At 45.3% G+C, this 14,067-nt stretch overlaps 2 protein-coding genes across 4 annotated transcripts in view; one reads left to right on the top strand and one right to left on the bottom strand.

Moving 5' to 3' along the window:
• Positions 1 to 5,101: 5,101 nt before the first annotated feature.
• Positions 5,102 to 12,190, bottom strand: Tmem138 (transmembrane protein 138). Its single transcript, XM_021210744.2, has 5 exons — positions 11,872 to 12,190; positions 10,088 to 10,359; positions 9,687 to 9,858; positions 6,128 to 6,203; positions 5,102 to 5,867 (listed from the first exon to the last, which is right to left on the bottom strand). The coding sequence occupies exons 2-5, from the start codon at positions 10,213 to 10,215 to the stop codon at positions 5,755 to 5,757; spliced, it is 489 nt and encodes a 162-aa protein (XP_021066403.1). The 5' UTR covers positions 10,216 to 10,359; positions 11,872 to 12,190; the 3' UTR covers positions 5,102 to 5,754.
• LOC110321568 (cytochrome b ascorbate-dependent protein 3) overlaps positions 11,960 to 14,067 on the top strand; it is a 12,488-nt gene continuing 10,380 nt past the window's right edge. Inside the window, exons 1-2 of one of the 3 annotated variants that reach the window (XM_021197892.2) lie at positions 11,960 to 12,867; positions 13,938 to 14,030. The gene's annotated coding sequence lies outside the window, so the exon portion shown is untranslated. The remainder of the gene's footprint in view (positions 12,868 to 13,937; positions 14,031 to 14,067) is intronic. The other 2 variants (XM_029538314.1, XM_029538317.1) reach the window with 2 other exon arrangements.

Genomic DNA, 14,067 nt, shown 5'->3' on the forward strand with positions numbered 1-14,067 from the left:
AAAAAAAAAAAACTTGTGTAACTAAGCAGTCCTGGTCAAGGTGTCATCCTTCCCAACAGTGCCTCATCACTGCTCGCTTTAGTCTGTCCTTCAAATTGGACTGTCCAAAACCTTTAGAGGGGAGGACACTTTTCAAGCTGGCACCAGCACTGCAGATTTTCTCTTCCCCCAGCATAGGATTCCTAGAGAAATTTAGTACTTTGGAACCTATTGTTTAAATAATCTGATAATCAAAGGGAAGGGTGCAAGTGTCTATTTAGACTATGTTGTCCCTTTCCGGATGATTCAGGGCTTGTATATGCTGAGCACACACTTTACCACCAAGCTATGGTCTCCCCTCTCTCTGAGACTGTTGTTGAGAAAGCAATATTTGTGTGTTTTATCTGTTTCCTGGCTGGAGAACTGGCCAGCTAGAAGCAACTCCATTCTTCTAAAAGTAGAACTAGATAAACACCCCTTTTTTCCTGTTTTCTTTTCTTCTTTCTTTCTTTCTTTCTTTCTTTCTTTCTTTCTTTCTTTCTTTCTTTTCTTTCTTTCTTTCTTTCTTTCTTTCTTTCTTTTCCTCTTTTTTTCTTCCTTCCTTCCTTCCTTCCTTCCTTCCTTCCTTCCTTCCTTCCTTCCTTCCTTCCTTCCTTTTTTTTTTAAAGAAAAGGTTTTCTTGTGTCCCAGACTATCTTCTAACTATATAACAGAGGTTGACTGTGAAATTTTGATCCTTTTCCAAAGTGACTGGATTACAGGGAAGGGCCCACTACAACTAATTCATGCAGTGCTGGGGACCAGGGATCAAACCCAGGACTTTGGGCATGCTCAACAAGCACCGTCCTCAGGTACATCAGAAATAGCTTATTTCCTAACAATACTAAACATTTATCTATCTATCTATCTATCTATCTATCTATCTATCTATCTATCTATCTATATCTGTCTGTCTATCTATGCATCTATCTATATCTATCTACCTCTATCTATCTATCTATCTATCTATCTATCTATCTATCTATCTATCTATCTATCTATATCTATCTACCTATATCTGTCTATCTATCTATCGATCTACCTCTATCTATCTATCTATCTATCTATCTATCTATCTATCTATCTATCTACCTACCCACCTATCTTATCTATATGTGGGTCAAGGGAACAAATATACAGCTTGTAGGAGTTAGTTCTCTCCTTCTACAATGTAGGTCCTGGAGATGAGCTCTTACTCAGGTCTTCATATCTGGCTGAAGGTTCCTTTACCTGTTGAGCCAGCTTGCTGGCCTGGTAGCTTGTCACTTAAAGGCTTCATTTAGCCTTTATCTCACTCATAAGTGTCCCAGTGCTTGTAATCTTATTGTTCTGAATTGTCCAGCTGGTACCTGCTTGGAGAATTCTGATGTAACTTGTTTGTTGTTGTTGCTACTGCAGTCTTTGTCTTTGGTGGCATCCTGAACACCAACACTGGGGATTGGACGCACAGCCCCCTTTGCATGCAAGGCACATGCTATACTACTGTGGTGGTTTGAATATGATTGACCCAGGAAGTGGCACTATTAGGACGTGTGGCATTGTTGGAGGAAGTGTGTCACTGTGGGGATGGGCTTTGAGACCCTCCTCTTAGCTGTCTGAAGACAGTCTCTTCCTGGTTACCTTTGGATCAAGACAGAACTCTCAGCTCCTTCTCCAGCACCATATCTGCCTGGATATGCTGCCATGCCTCCCATCTTGACAATAATGGACTGACCCTCTGAACCTGTAAGCTAGTCCCAATTAACTGTTGGCCTGGAACTATCTTTTAGACCAGGTTGGCCTCTAAATCACAGAATTCTCTGCCTCCCAAGTATTGGAATTAAAGGTGTGTACCACCCATGTCTGGCAATTGATGTATTTTATGTATATGTGTGAGTACCTTTGTGTGTAAATGTGTACCACGTATGTGCCAGTGCCAGCAGTAGCTAGAACTGGATCCTTTGGGACTGGAATTACAAGGAGTTGTGAGCCACCTGATGTGGAGCCAAATGCAGGTCCTCTGCAAGAACAGCAAATGCTCATAACTGATGAGCCATCTTCTAGCCCTTCATACTCATTTTGGCCTCAAGGTTCTTGCTACTGAACTCAGGACCTCTGGAAGAGCACCCAGTGCTCTTAACTGCTGAGTCATCTTTTCAGCCCAACTGTTGTCCTTTGTAAGAGTTGCCTTGGTCATGGTGTCTCTTCACAGCAATGGAAACCCTAAGAAAGCCACTGAGCTACACCCAGCCCGACTGCTGGGCTTCCTCAGCCCGACTACTGTTGTAGTTCCTCAGGAGTGTTTACCTTTATAGAACTCAGGCAAATAGCTGACACCATGTTACTGGCTTAGTATAAAGGGCACAGCTCAAAAGCTGGGTTGACTCACTCACCTATGAGCTCAGCACCCAGGAAGCTGAGGCAGGAAAATCAGCAAGACGTTGAAGCTAGCCTGAACTACACAGTGAGTTTCAAGCTAGCTTGGGCTACAGAGATTCTGTCATAAAACAAAACAAAATACAACACAACTCAGAAGATCAGTGGTGGGGTGAGGCTCGCGCCTTTCAGTTCACTTGCTCTCTAAATTATCCTTTAGGGCTTCTGAGGGGGCTTCCAGCACATGTGTATGACTGACTGATATTGGTGGTTGGTGACTGGCTTCATCCTCCTTTCCTCTCAGAGGTCTGGGTGGGGTTGATAGCTCCAACCCTCTAATCACAGGATTTCCCCAAGCAGCCAGCCTCCAAAGTGAAGCAATTTAGGAGTCCCCGGATACCCTCAGCTTGGTAGCATCCAAAATGACACCACTTTGGATATTCTAAGAGTTTTAGGAGTTAAATGTCAGGAAACAGGGCAGAGACCAAATATATTTTATGGACCCTTCCCTACATTGCAAGTGTCTATAAAATATACAGTGTTAAGGATTTGAAATAAATGACTGAAGTAGCATTGTAGCAATTTTTCTTTGTAAACTGTTTCTGATTACTATCATATTGTCTATTAGAAAGCTATAAATAAAGCCGGCGTGGTGGTACCTGCCTGTCAATGAGGCTGCGGCAGGAGGATCCTGAGCTCAAGGCCAATTTGTACTTCATAGAAAAAAAATGTCTTTAACAAAAGGGGAAGGGGCTACATAAGTACAGATTGTCAAGGAGAAGGGGGACAAGAAACTCAAGCAGATTGGGGACCATAAAGGAGATTGTGGTGTATTCCTTCTGGTTTCTGTGAGTACTGCACACTCATGGTGCACAGACATAAATGCAGGCAAAACACTCATGCACATAAAAATCTCAAAAACATCAAAAAAGAAACCAGAGATATATTTGTCTTAGTATTCTGTTGCTGTGAATAGACACTGACCAAGGCGACTCTTATAAAAGAATTTAAGGGGGCTTCCTTACAGTTTCAGAGGTTTAGTCCATTGTGGTGGGGACCATGGATGCACATAGGCAGACATGATGCTAGAGAAGTAGCTAAGAGTTCTACATCTGGATCTGCAGGCAGCAGAAAAGGGGACATGGCTTGGGGTTTTGAAACCTCATAGCCCACCCCTAGTGACACACTACCTCCAGCAAGGCCACACCTCCTAATCCTTTCAAATAGTGCCACTCCCTGAGCATTCAAGTATATAGGAGCCTATGGGGCCATTCTTATTTAAGCCGTCGCAACGTTCAATGTGGGCCACTGAGTAAAGGATTAAGGGAGTCCAGCGACCCCCAAGTCTGATTTGAGGTTTTAGCTTAAAGCGAGGATGAGAGGTATGGTTAACTAAGCAGTCCTGGTCAAAGTGTGGTCTGCCCATCATTGTGGCTGATCCAGTGGATCCTGCAAGGTGGTCTGACAGTTGTTAAAACTGTGTGAAATCTCTTCCTAAAAGCTAAGTGCCTCTTCTGCTTCAGCCCTTCTCTTCCCTCTGCTTGAGATAACTGAGGAAATTTTAATTCTTTCGGGTCATTGTCTTAATAGCCCATGGGAGGGGAACAACAATTGTCTTTAGAGTTTCTCCTTTCCTGCCAGGAGAGCTACTAGTTATAATGAAGATTCAAAGTCAGGCTATTCTCTCATCTCTCTTTTCTTTTCCTCTCACAGACAAAGGTACGACAAATGCAGGTATCTCTTTCTTTTCCTTGGACAGACAAAGGTATGATAAATGAAGGTGGTAGCTTTGTTGGCATTTAAGATTATCTACTCCAATTGGACAATTCAAGGCCGGCACCTTATCATCTGATTGCTGTGTGTCAGGCTGAGAATCCGTAATTACCAGGCCACATGACTTGCTTTGACCAATGGGAACCAAAACAGAGGACCGACCTGTGAATGCAATGGGACTTGTTCTCTCCGGCTTCCAGGTCACCATCATGTGCACAGACCTAGGGTAGTCTGCTGGTGGATGAGTCATAAAACCCATAGCCCAGTAAGCTGTTACTCATCCTGAGGTCTCCCTAGGTTAGTCAAGTTAAAGGTCCAAGATTATCATGGCTGACCACAGCCAGCCCTGAGGAGGCCCAGCTAATCACCCATGCCAGCCCAGATCAGCTGACTCCTACCGTGTGCCGGCTGACTGCATAGGGATGCATGCCAGAGTTTGGTGATGGTCTGTTATAACCAAGCATCACAGTTTAGCAAAAGCAAGTAGCATGTATTTTCTTAAAACTTTCTTTTGCTACAGGTTGTGAAGCATTTTGTTTTCTCTTGAGAGCAATTTCAGGTTCTAGGAAACACAGAATCTGAAGGAAACACAGAAATCTGAAACTTCAGGGCTCTGGGCAGGAATGAGATAATGCCTTGAATTTCCAAAGGAGTACCAGACCTTTTTTTGTTTAGTTTTGTTTGAGACAGTCTTCAGATTGTAGCCCACGCTGGCCTAGAATTCACTATGTAGCCCTCTTGCCGAGGCCTTCCCAGGTGTGAGCCACCCCACTCAGTACTTTGACTCATACTGGGGCACAGTGTGTATCTTGTTTATAGCTCAGTTTACCCCAGGGGTGAAAGAGATGCTGAGGTGCTCTGAGTTAGTAAACCTCTTTACCATGAAGACACCAAGACAGACAGACGGACTCTACCGTTTATTAAAAAAAAAAAAAAGAATTCAATTTATCTCCTTTTAGAACTGTAAAAAAGTACTTTGGATATAAAATCTAAATGACTAAGGTGTGGTCAGTCAGGAGGACATGGCCGTCACTATCTGCATCCTCCAGTCACTCAAGGATGGGGTCAGCAGAACAGGGCCTGGGCTGACTCGCTGCAACCTAAGAGGCTGAACCATAAGCTTTAAAGAGTGGGAGCTCCAGAGCTGCAGATCCTCGGAAGGAGGAGGGAAAGACAGTGAGTGGTACAAAGAAGGAAGAGAAGGAAGTGGGCGGACGAGGAGGAGGCAAGACTGCACTTCGTACTACAGTCTGTGGCAGGGAAACACTGTAATTTGCAATAGGGAAGGTCTTCCTTTTTCTCTCTCTCTCTTTTTTTTTTTGTTTGTTTGTTTTTGTTTTTGTTTTTGGAGATAGGGTCTCTCTCTACAGGCTAACCTAGAACTCATTAGGTAGGCCTAGGGTGGCCTCAAACCACCGCAATCCTCCTGCCTCTGTTTCCAACCATGCCTAGTGAATCTTCCTTCTTGAATGCTGAGCACAGCTAGCGTAAATGTGTCCTAGGAAGTCCACCTGCTTGCTGGTGCCAATGGCTGCTCCTCCCTGGAGAGCAGCCCAGGCTGGCGCCTTCTACCAGGAAAGAAAGGTATTTCCATGTGACATGAAGTGGTCACCTTCGGACTTGCATGAACTCCTTGCGCAGCCACAATGAGTCCTGGTAAAAGCGGGGGTCACCCAGTCTCACGGCCGTCCTTTTGTAGAAATAGCAGTAGAGGACTGCGGCTGAGGACAGAAGCAGAGAGCGGCCTCAGGGGTGGTCCTCAGGGGTCCCTTCAGGGGAGAACTGAGCCCAGCCAGCCCCAGCACTGCCCACGGGGTTCGTGCTGCCTCCCAGAAAGGGCAGAGGGCAGCCCTGCCTCTTTCCTTCAGGTGGCTAGCCTCATCATCCCAGGCTGTCCTGATGGAGCTGGGAAGCAGGACCGTAGCTGTGCTGCCAGAGACACGGCAGGCCATGAGGGCACCTGAAGCCATTCCATCCTCACCTAGTCTCTGGAATACAAACAGTGTTTGCAGGCCGTTTGTCCACCTGAAGCTGCTGGAGTTTTTCCATCGCACATTCTAGAGGACACATGAGTACAAGGGAAGAGGTTAAAGGACCCATGAGGCTGTTATATCTCCAACTTGCTTAGCTGCAAAGCCACTTGGTGGAAAATCATGCTAACCTCATTCTTTTTTATAAGCTCCAAGTATATTATTTCTCAAGGGAGCTTCAAACTCCTCCATTTTTTTTTTTTTTCCTTTATGGGCTGGAAAGATGGCTGAGTGGTTAAGAGCACACTGACCTAGGTTCAGCTCCTAGGACCTACCTATATGACAGCACACAACCTCCTATAACTCAGTTCCGGGGGAGCCAGTGCTCTCTTCTGGCCTCTGTGGACACTAGGCACACACAGGATGCACATATGCAGGCAAACACTCTCACACGCATTAAATAAATAAATAAATAAATAGAATTTTAGTTAGGCATGGTGGTGCACACTTTTTAATCACAGCACTCGAGGCAGAAACAGGCAGTTCTCTCTTAAGTCTGAGGCTAGCCTGGCCTACATATAGTGAGTTCCAGGCCAGTCAGAACTATGTATATAGTAAGACTCTTTTTCAAAACAGTTTTTTAAAAATTTGTGTGTGTGTGCGCATGTGTGTGTACGTACATATATATGTGCCTGTGTGTAATAGCATACATGCAGAGAAAGAAGACAACTTACAAGAGTCAGGTCCCTCCTTCCATCATGTGGGTCTCAGGGATCAAACCCAGAGTGTCAAGCTTGGCAGGACACTCCTTAACCTGCTTAGCCACCTTGCTGGCTCTCAGCCACCTCCTGCTCCTTTTTTCAATTTGCTTCAAAGGGGTCTCCTCTAAGCCTGAACTAGGGAATTCATCTGTCAAGAATGATCTTAGAAGTATCTCTGCTCACCTTCAGCCCACAGAAGCTCAGGCTCAGCACATTAGTGCATTCAGCATCAGCCTTAGTGACATCAACAGCTTAAATACTGGGCTACAGGAAGCAGAGCCCAGGCCTGACAGAGGAAGCCCCGGGACCCTTACACATTGCTCTGTTGCTTTCCTGTGGCATGCCAGGGGCACCCACATGGTGGGTCCAGAGAAAGTGAAAAAGTGACTAGAGACTAAGGGTCTGCTGTTTTGGTGGTGGTGCTGAGAACCAAGGCCAGGGAAGAGCTCTACACCCCTAACTTAAAGTCAGGAATTTTAATGAATTCCATCAAAATAAGCATATAAAAGACACATGAGCTATCCAAAGAGATGGAAGAATTTGTAAAGCAGAAGAAATGGAAAACCATAAAGGCCTGCAAGACTTCCCCAGAACAGTTAAGATAGAAAAACAGAGTTCACTTCCTAGTGTCCACATAGTGTGTTTCACACTCTCTGTAACTTCAGCCACAGATCTAAGACTCAGAGTACCCCTCCTCTCCCTGCATAAGCGTGTGTGCGCACACGCGCGCGCGCGCGCGCACACACACACACACACACACACACACACACACTGTCATACAGTTTCAAATCTTTTTTTGGAGGGGCGGTGGTATTGAGACAGGATTTTACTATGTAGCCTTAGCTGTCCTGGAACTTGTTCTGTAGGCCAGGCTGACTTCAAACTCACAGAGACCCTCCTTTCTCTGCCTCTGGGATTAAAGGCAGGCACCAACATAGCTTCAAATTATATTCTTTTTTTTTTTTAAAGTTCACACAATTTTTTTGTTTAGTTTTTTTTTGTTTGTTTTTGTTTTTTTTTTAAAGATTTATTATTTTATCTAGGTACACTGTAGCTGTCTTCAGATACACCAGAAAAGGGCGTACAGATGGTTGTGAGCCACCATGTGGCTGCTGGGATTTGAACTCATGACCTTTGGAAGAGCAGTCAGTGCTCTTAACCGCTGAGCCATCTCTCCAGCCCTCAAATTGTATTCTTAAAAAAGCAGTCTGAAACCCTGAGGACTGGATCTGCCCACAGGAAAACTAAAGAGGAGCATGGGAAGCTAAGTTTCCAGTGTAAAGATGGGGACTCTGCTCAGGGCATAAAGGAAGGCAACACTCTTGCATGGCTGTTTCCCAGAAACACCCAATGTCTGTAATATTAACCACGGGACACTAACACCTAAACATACCCTCTGTCAACACTCACCTACCCACATAACTGATGGCAAAACTGACTCGACTTCCTGTTTCAACGCTGGTAGGCTTATTTGAGGCAAAGGTAACTGTTACAAATAGAAAAGTCCCTGAATACAGATGGCTCTGCAAAAGTGCCTTATGGTTCGTCACAGCCCAGAACACCTTCATCTTACCTACTTCTCTCCAAAGATTCTGAACCATGTCGAAGAATAACAGCGCTTCCAGAGGATAGAAACTTCTAGTTGGATTTTCTTTTAATAGGACAGGGTTTGATCAAACGTGGGGCACGGAGCCTGACAGGTTAATGCCCTGCTGAGCTGTACTCCCAGCCCCTACCACTATCTTTCTGGTGCTTTACTTTGGCTTTTTGTTGTTTTTCTGTCAAGCCTTCATGCAGGTAGGATGTAATCAGACCAACAGCTTGAACATAAAGCATCTATCTCACATAGGCCCCAGATCAGATCTGATTTTCATGGCTGCTCACTTCTACTTCCCTAATTCTTCCATCTCTTGGTATCTCATGAGTTTTCATATCTGTCTTGAAAAAATATATTTATTTGTTTTAATTTTATTTATTTTTGACACACAGTCTAACATTATGCAGTCCTGGCTGGCCTGAAACTATCTTTTAGACCAGGTTGGCCTCTAAATCACAGAAATCTGTCTGCCTCTGCCTCCCAAGTATTGAAATTAAAGGTGTGTACCACCCATGTCTGGCAATTGATGCATTTTATGTATATGTATGAATACCTTTGTGTGTAAATGTGTACCACATACATGCCAGTTCCAGCAGTAGATAGAAGAACTGGATTCCTTGGGACTGGAATTACAAGGAGTTGTGAGCCACCTGGTGTGGAGCCAAATGCAGGTCCTCTGCAAGAGCAGCAAATGCTCATAACCGATGAGCCATCTTCCAGCCCTTCATAGTCATCTCGGCCTCAAGGTTCTCATTACTGAACTTACATGTAGCCCAGGGTGAACTTATCATGGTCCCCAGAGAACTAAGATATGATAGATGCTACCACATTTTGTAAGATCATCTTAAGACACATCTTAGACTATAGTCCAGGATGGCTTAGAACTTAACTGTGTAGAGCCAGCATGACCTTGAATTTATCTTAATCCTCCTGCCTTGGCCTGTTAGGTGCTAGAATTACTTGTGTTAGTCCCCATGCCCAGCCACTTGTAGCTCTTTAAAGATGTGAAAGGGGCAGTGAGAAAGCTCAGTGGTTGGGGGCATTTGCTGCCAGGCCTGATAATCTCCAGAACCTGCGCGGTGGAAGGACAGACTCCTGCAACTTATCTCTTGACACCTACACTCTATGCACCTACACACAGACATAACATATTAGCTATGTGTAATTTTTTTTTAAGTTAAATATGTAGAAATTCAGAGCTTTCATTCTTACCATGACCCAGACATGTAGGGAGATGCTGAGGGCCAGGTACACAGATGTCAGAATGATGGTCCCTTTGAACTTATGGAATAGGAGGTTGACCAGGCCAGCCTGGAAGACGAAGGTGTTGAAGAACATGAGGAAAATTATGATGATGTTGAAGAGGATTGCAATATCCTGGATGCTGTAGACACAAAACAAAGTATAGCCAAGTGGGGGCTGTATGAGGACTTAAGAGGTGGCCCTAAGTGCTAAGGGGAATCAAGAGATGTGTTCTCTATGATATTATCAGCCCAAACCCTCAGACAGCATAGATTTCTAAACACACTAATAACTTTAAAATGCTCAACTGTGACAGTTAGGACCTTCACACTCTCTGGAGTCAGCTTTTCAGGCCTGCCTCTTATACTCACATGAACAGCACAAGCTGGATAACAGGAGCCATTCGGAGTAGCTCTGAGAAGGAGTTGACGAACAGGTCATAGGACAGCAACAGGAACTGCAGGGAGAGCACCAGGCTGTAGTTACCGGTCTGGAGCATCTTCTGCCTGATCTGTGGGACTCCCAAGGGTACATTCCACAGTTCTGAAGAAAGTGACTACTGGTTTTCTCTCTGCCCAGAACTCCAGGAGAGATGTTTAGTTTTTTCAAATCAGAGCTGTTTCCTTGGCTCTAATGCAAGGACCTGTTTGGAGGGGAGAGAGGCAAGAAAGGAAGGAAGGGTAAGGAAGGCAATATTAGAAGTTTAGCAATAAACACTGGTATGCAAAACACCATTCTAGGTGATCAGGGTATATTAGTTAAAACCAATTATAAAAATAAAAAACCCAACTAAAGCCAGGTGTAGTGGCACACACCTATAATCACAATATTCAAGAACCTAAAACAGGAGGACTGAGAGTCTGAGGCCAGCTTGGGTTATGAGAGCCAAGATTCTTCACCAAACAAGACAAAACCAAACCAAAACCCATGCCAACTCCACCCCACTGCACCTCAACTTGTCATTCGTTCTACAGACTCACAACAGCAGATTTTTCTCCATGTCTGGATCCTTCCTAATGCATGGCTCCTATTTTTTTTGAACCAGATCTTGCTATGTAGCCCAAGCTCATCTTGACTTCTTGATCCTCCTGCCCCACCCTGAGTGCCTGTTCTACAGGAATGTACCCACACCTGACAAATGCACAACTCTAACCAAGAATATTTAGGGTTACTACAGAGCAGTGACAGCCTGGTCACATAATAGTAGTAATGGTAGTAAATAAAACACTTATATATTACATGCAACACTCTAGGAACTGTTTCAATCACAGATGGTATTTAAATCTTATAATAACCTCATAAGGTAGAAAATCAATTCTTATTTCCCTCAATTCCTAGATGAGAAAACTGAGGCTTAGCAAAGTTAAATAATTTGACTAAGATTACACAGCTGGTAGGTGGCAGAGTGGTATTCTAAGAGGCACTATACAACCAGCCTATTTCATAATTGATAAGTGCTATCTAAGTAGGTGAGAAATATGTCCTCATAGAAATGGACAGTGTCACATACAGAAAGAGTTGAGAGGACAAAGTACTCTCCTAGAAGAACTTTACAAAGGTTACAACAGAAACACTGAGGCAGCAAGTGAGGGGAGCATATTTCTAACTTTACTTGACCCCTGGACTTGAAAAGCAGCCATTTTAGTGCATATAACCCTCATTTTGCAAAGGTTCTGAGGGGTCCAGAACCCGTCCACCTTCCGCGGTGGAAAAGCCCCGTGGTTTTTGTTTTTGATATATGAATGTAGCTGCTCTAGGCTTGAGTTTTCACACAATGTCTCTCCTAGGTACCAGCGCCATGATAATCTTGTTAACCAAGAGAATTTATTTTAATCCTCATAATAATCTGCAAGGCAGGAAAGAATTATCCCCTGGCTATAGGCAAGGACACATAGAGTCGTTTCCTCCAGCTTGCAAGGGAGTAGAGTCAAACGCACCACTTCGTAAGGCTCTACCAAGGGCATCCGTTAGGTAGAAACGCCCCTCGCTCTGGCTACGCGGACAAGCACCCTCCAGTTTAACACAGTTTTCCTCACCAGTCCCAATCCGCTCACAAACCGGAAGAAGGCCTCCGCAAAAGACCCATAGCAGAAGCAATAAGCAACACAAAATTCTGACTTCCAGCCGCTCTAAGATCCCCAGCATCTACACGCACCTCAAGGATCCGACGTCGGTTGTCATAGGAACACCCTCTCGGCTTCCGGAAGCTGGCTTTAAATTCCGGAAGTAGATTGCTAATTGCCCGCCATATGTTAGGGCCTTCGCTTTCTCAGGGTCTCCCTGTGACCGGTTCTTCTATCTTGCCTCGCTGAGGGCCGATCCTAGCGAGAGGATGTTAACCCCAGCATTTCGCCTGTCTCGGGACGGGGTCTGTGGTTAGAGACAAGGCTGACAGGACGCAGCGATCCTAGAAATCGGACCAGAAACCGCTCAGGAACGCGCCCCTTAACTTGCAAACCCCATCTCCCAGACGCCCTAGCTCACCCCCGGAAGTGGCCGAGCCTATAAAAGCTCAGTTAGCGCCCTCTGTAGCGGATCCCGTGGTCTGCAGACTGGCTGGAAAGTCAATTCTCGGAAGTCCAGGAGGAGCCTAGGGAGTGGCAGCTCCCGCTGACCGGCGGGTCGCAGAGACCTGCCCCCAAGGTGTCCCACTGTGTGGCTAAGGGTGCGATAGAACCCGGGCTGGGAGAGCCGGGTTATGGGGTCCAGTGGTGGTTCTTCCGCTTCCTTGCTTCGCTCTGTCTTACCTCGGCGTTCAGCCTATTTTTCCTCGTAAGAATTGGACACTTTTCCGTGCCCCTTCCGTACCGCAGGTGGTGTTTGTAGAGGCTCCCACGCTTTTCATCTAAGACTTGCTAGAACCATCCTGTCTAAAGGAGCCACCGTCATACCCCCCTTGCACTTGGAATAGATCTGACTGTCCGAAGGACGAAGGACCGGTTTGTGAGCACTTGTGCCAAGGTGGACTTTATTCACACTCCTGAGTGGAGTATTGCTTGTCACTCACTCCTGAGTTCTGCCGTTTGGAGGGGCTGCCTTTGGAAATGAGTTCTGGGAACTGAACACAGGAACTGGGTGCCTGTACCAGGCTTGCCATTTGCCTGACCGAGTTACTCTTCTTTGGATCCCAGCGCTGCAGTACTTGTGAATTGTAAGATGCGGGTTTATAGGATTTGCACTCTAAATCTGGTCCCCAGGATTCTTAGTGTCCCTCCATCTTTGAGGGGGGAGCAACAAACTCTGCCCCTTGGTCTGTTTGTAGCTCTAACTTCTAAAAGTAACTGTGTTTGGAATACAACCTTTTCCTGAGAGTAATGGAAGGTTGGTTCATTTCTTTTTTTCTTTTTTCGGTTTTTCGAGACAGGGTTTCTCTGTATCCCCTGGCTGTCCTGGAACGCACTTTGTAGACCAGGCTGGCCTCGAACTCAGAAATCCACCTGGCTCTGCCTCCCAAGTGCTGGGATTAAAGGCGTGCGCCACCACGCCCGGCGGAAGGTTCATTAACCTAGGGACTGATTCTGTTTTAGCTCAGCCTATGAAAATCCTTTAGCCAGAGAATTGAGGAAAACATTAAATAGAGGTTAAGTACACTTCTTAAATCAAGGTAGATAAACTACATCCCATAGGCCACATCTAACCCTGAGTGGCTTTTACATATTTAAACTATTGGGGCAGGGGGATTATATTATGTGAAATGTTCAAGTCACGTAAAACTTAGACATCAGTGTCTGTGGTGTTAATGAGGCACAGCCGGTGTTCATTTGTTAAGATCCCCTTCCTGGCTGCTCTTATATTACACCAGCCAAGAATGAACATAGTTGTGACAGAGGCTACAAGCCCAAACAGCCTAAAGAGTCTGTGGACTCACCTACCTGAGCATGGGACTCAGCCCAGCAAGGACAGGAGACCTGGCAGGGGTGAGCATGTCTGGAAGTCTTAGTCCAAACTGCTCTCGCAGTGCAAGTGAGAGCATCGTCTCAGCCTTTGCCTGCATTCTTTCTCTTGCTGTTGCTATTTTAGGAAAAGAGAGGGCTTATTTGTGAACTGTAGACAGCAATGTAACTAACTTTCCTGCCTTCTGTCAGAAAAGTGTCCCATCTGTTCTAAGCCTGCTGCAAAGTGCTAGTCGGGGATGTAACTGGAGTGATGCAGGTTAGTTTGGAATGTTTTGCCTTTCCTTTTCCTCAAACGTGTCTGTATATGAATGTTATGTGTATGCAGGTTCCTGTGAAGACCAGAAGTAGGTACTTGGTCCCATGGAGCTGTGAGCTGATGTAGGTGCTGGGAACTCAGCTGTGGTGTGCTGCAAGACCAGTATGTACTCTCTTAACTTCTTCTTCTTTCTTTCTTT

This window comes from Mus pahari, chromosome 1 (assembly GCF_900095145.1).
Source record: "Mus pahari chromosome 1, PAHARI_EIJ_v1.1, whole genome shotgun sequence".
NCBI lineage: Eukaryota > Metazoa > Chordata > Mammalia > Rodentia > Muridae > Mus > Mus pahari.

What these genes read in the sequence shown, in the direction of transcription:
- Tmem138 (XM_021210744.2), bottom strand. Translation starts at nt 10,215, where the DNA reads ATGCTCCAGACCGGTAACTACAGCCTGGTGCTCTCCCTGCAGTTCCTG. An exon ending in ATCCAGCTTGTGCTGTTCAT is followed by an intron (nt 9,859 to 10,087) that starts GTGAGTATAAGA and finishes TTGTGTCTACAG; the next exon opens with CATCCAGGATATTGCAATCC. An exon ending in CCCTACATGTCTGGGTCATG is followed by an intron (nt 6,204 to 9,686) that starts GTAAGAATGAAA and finishes TGTGTCCTCTAG; the next exon opens with AATGTGCGATGGAAAAACTC.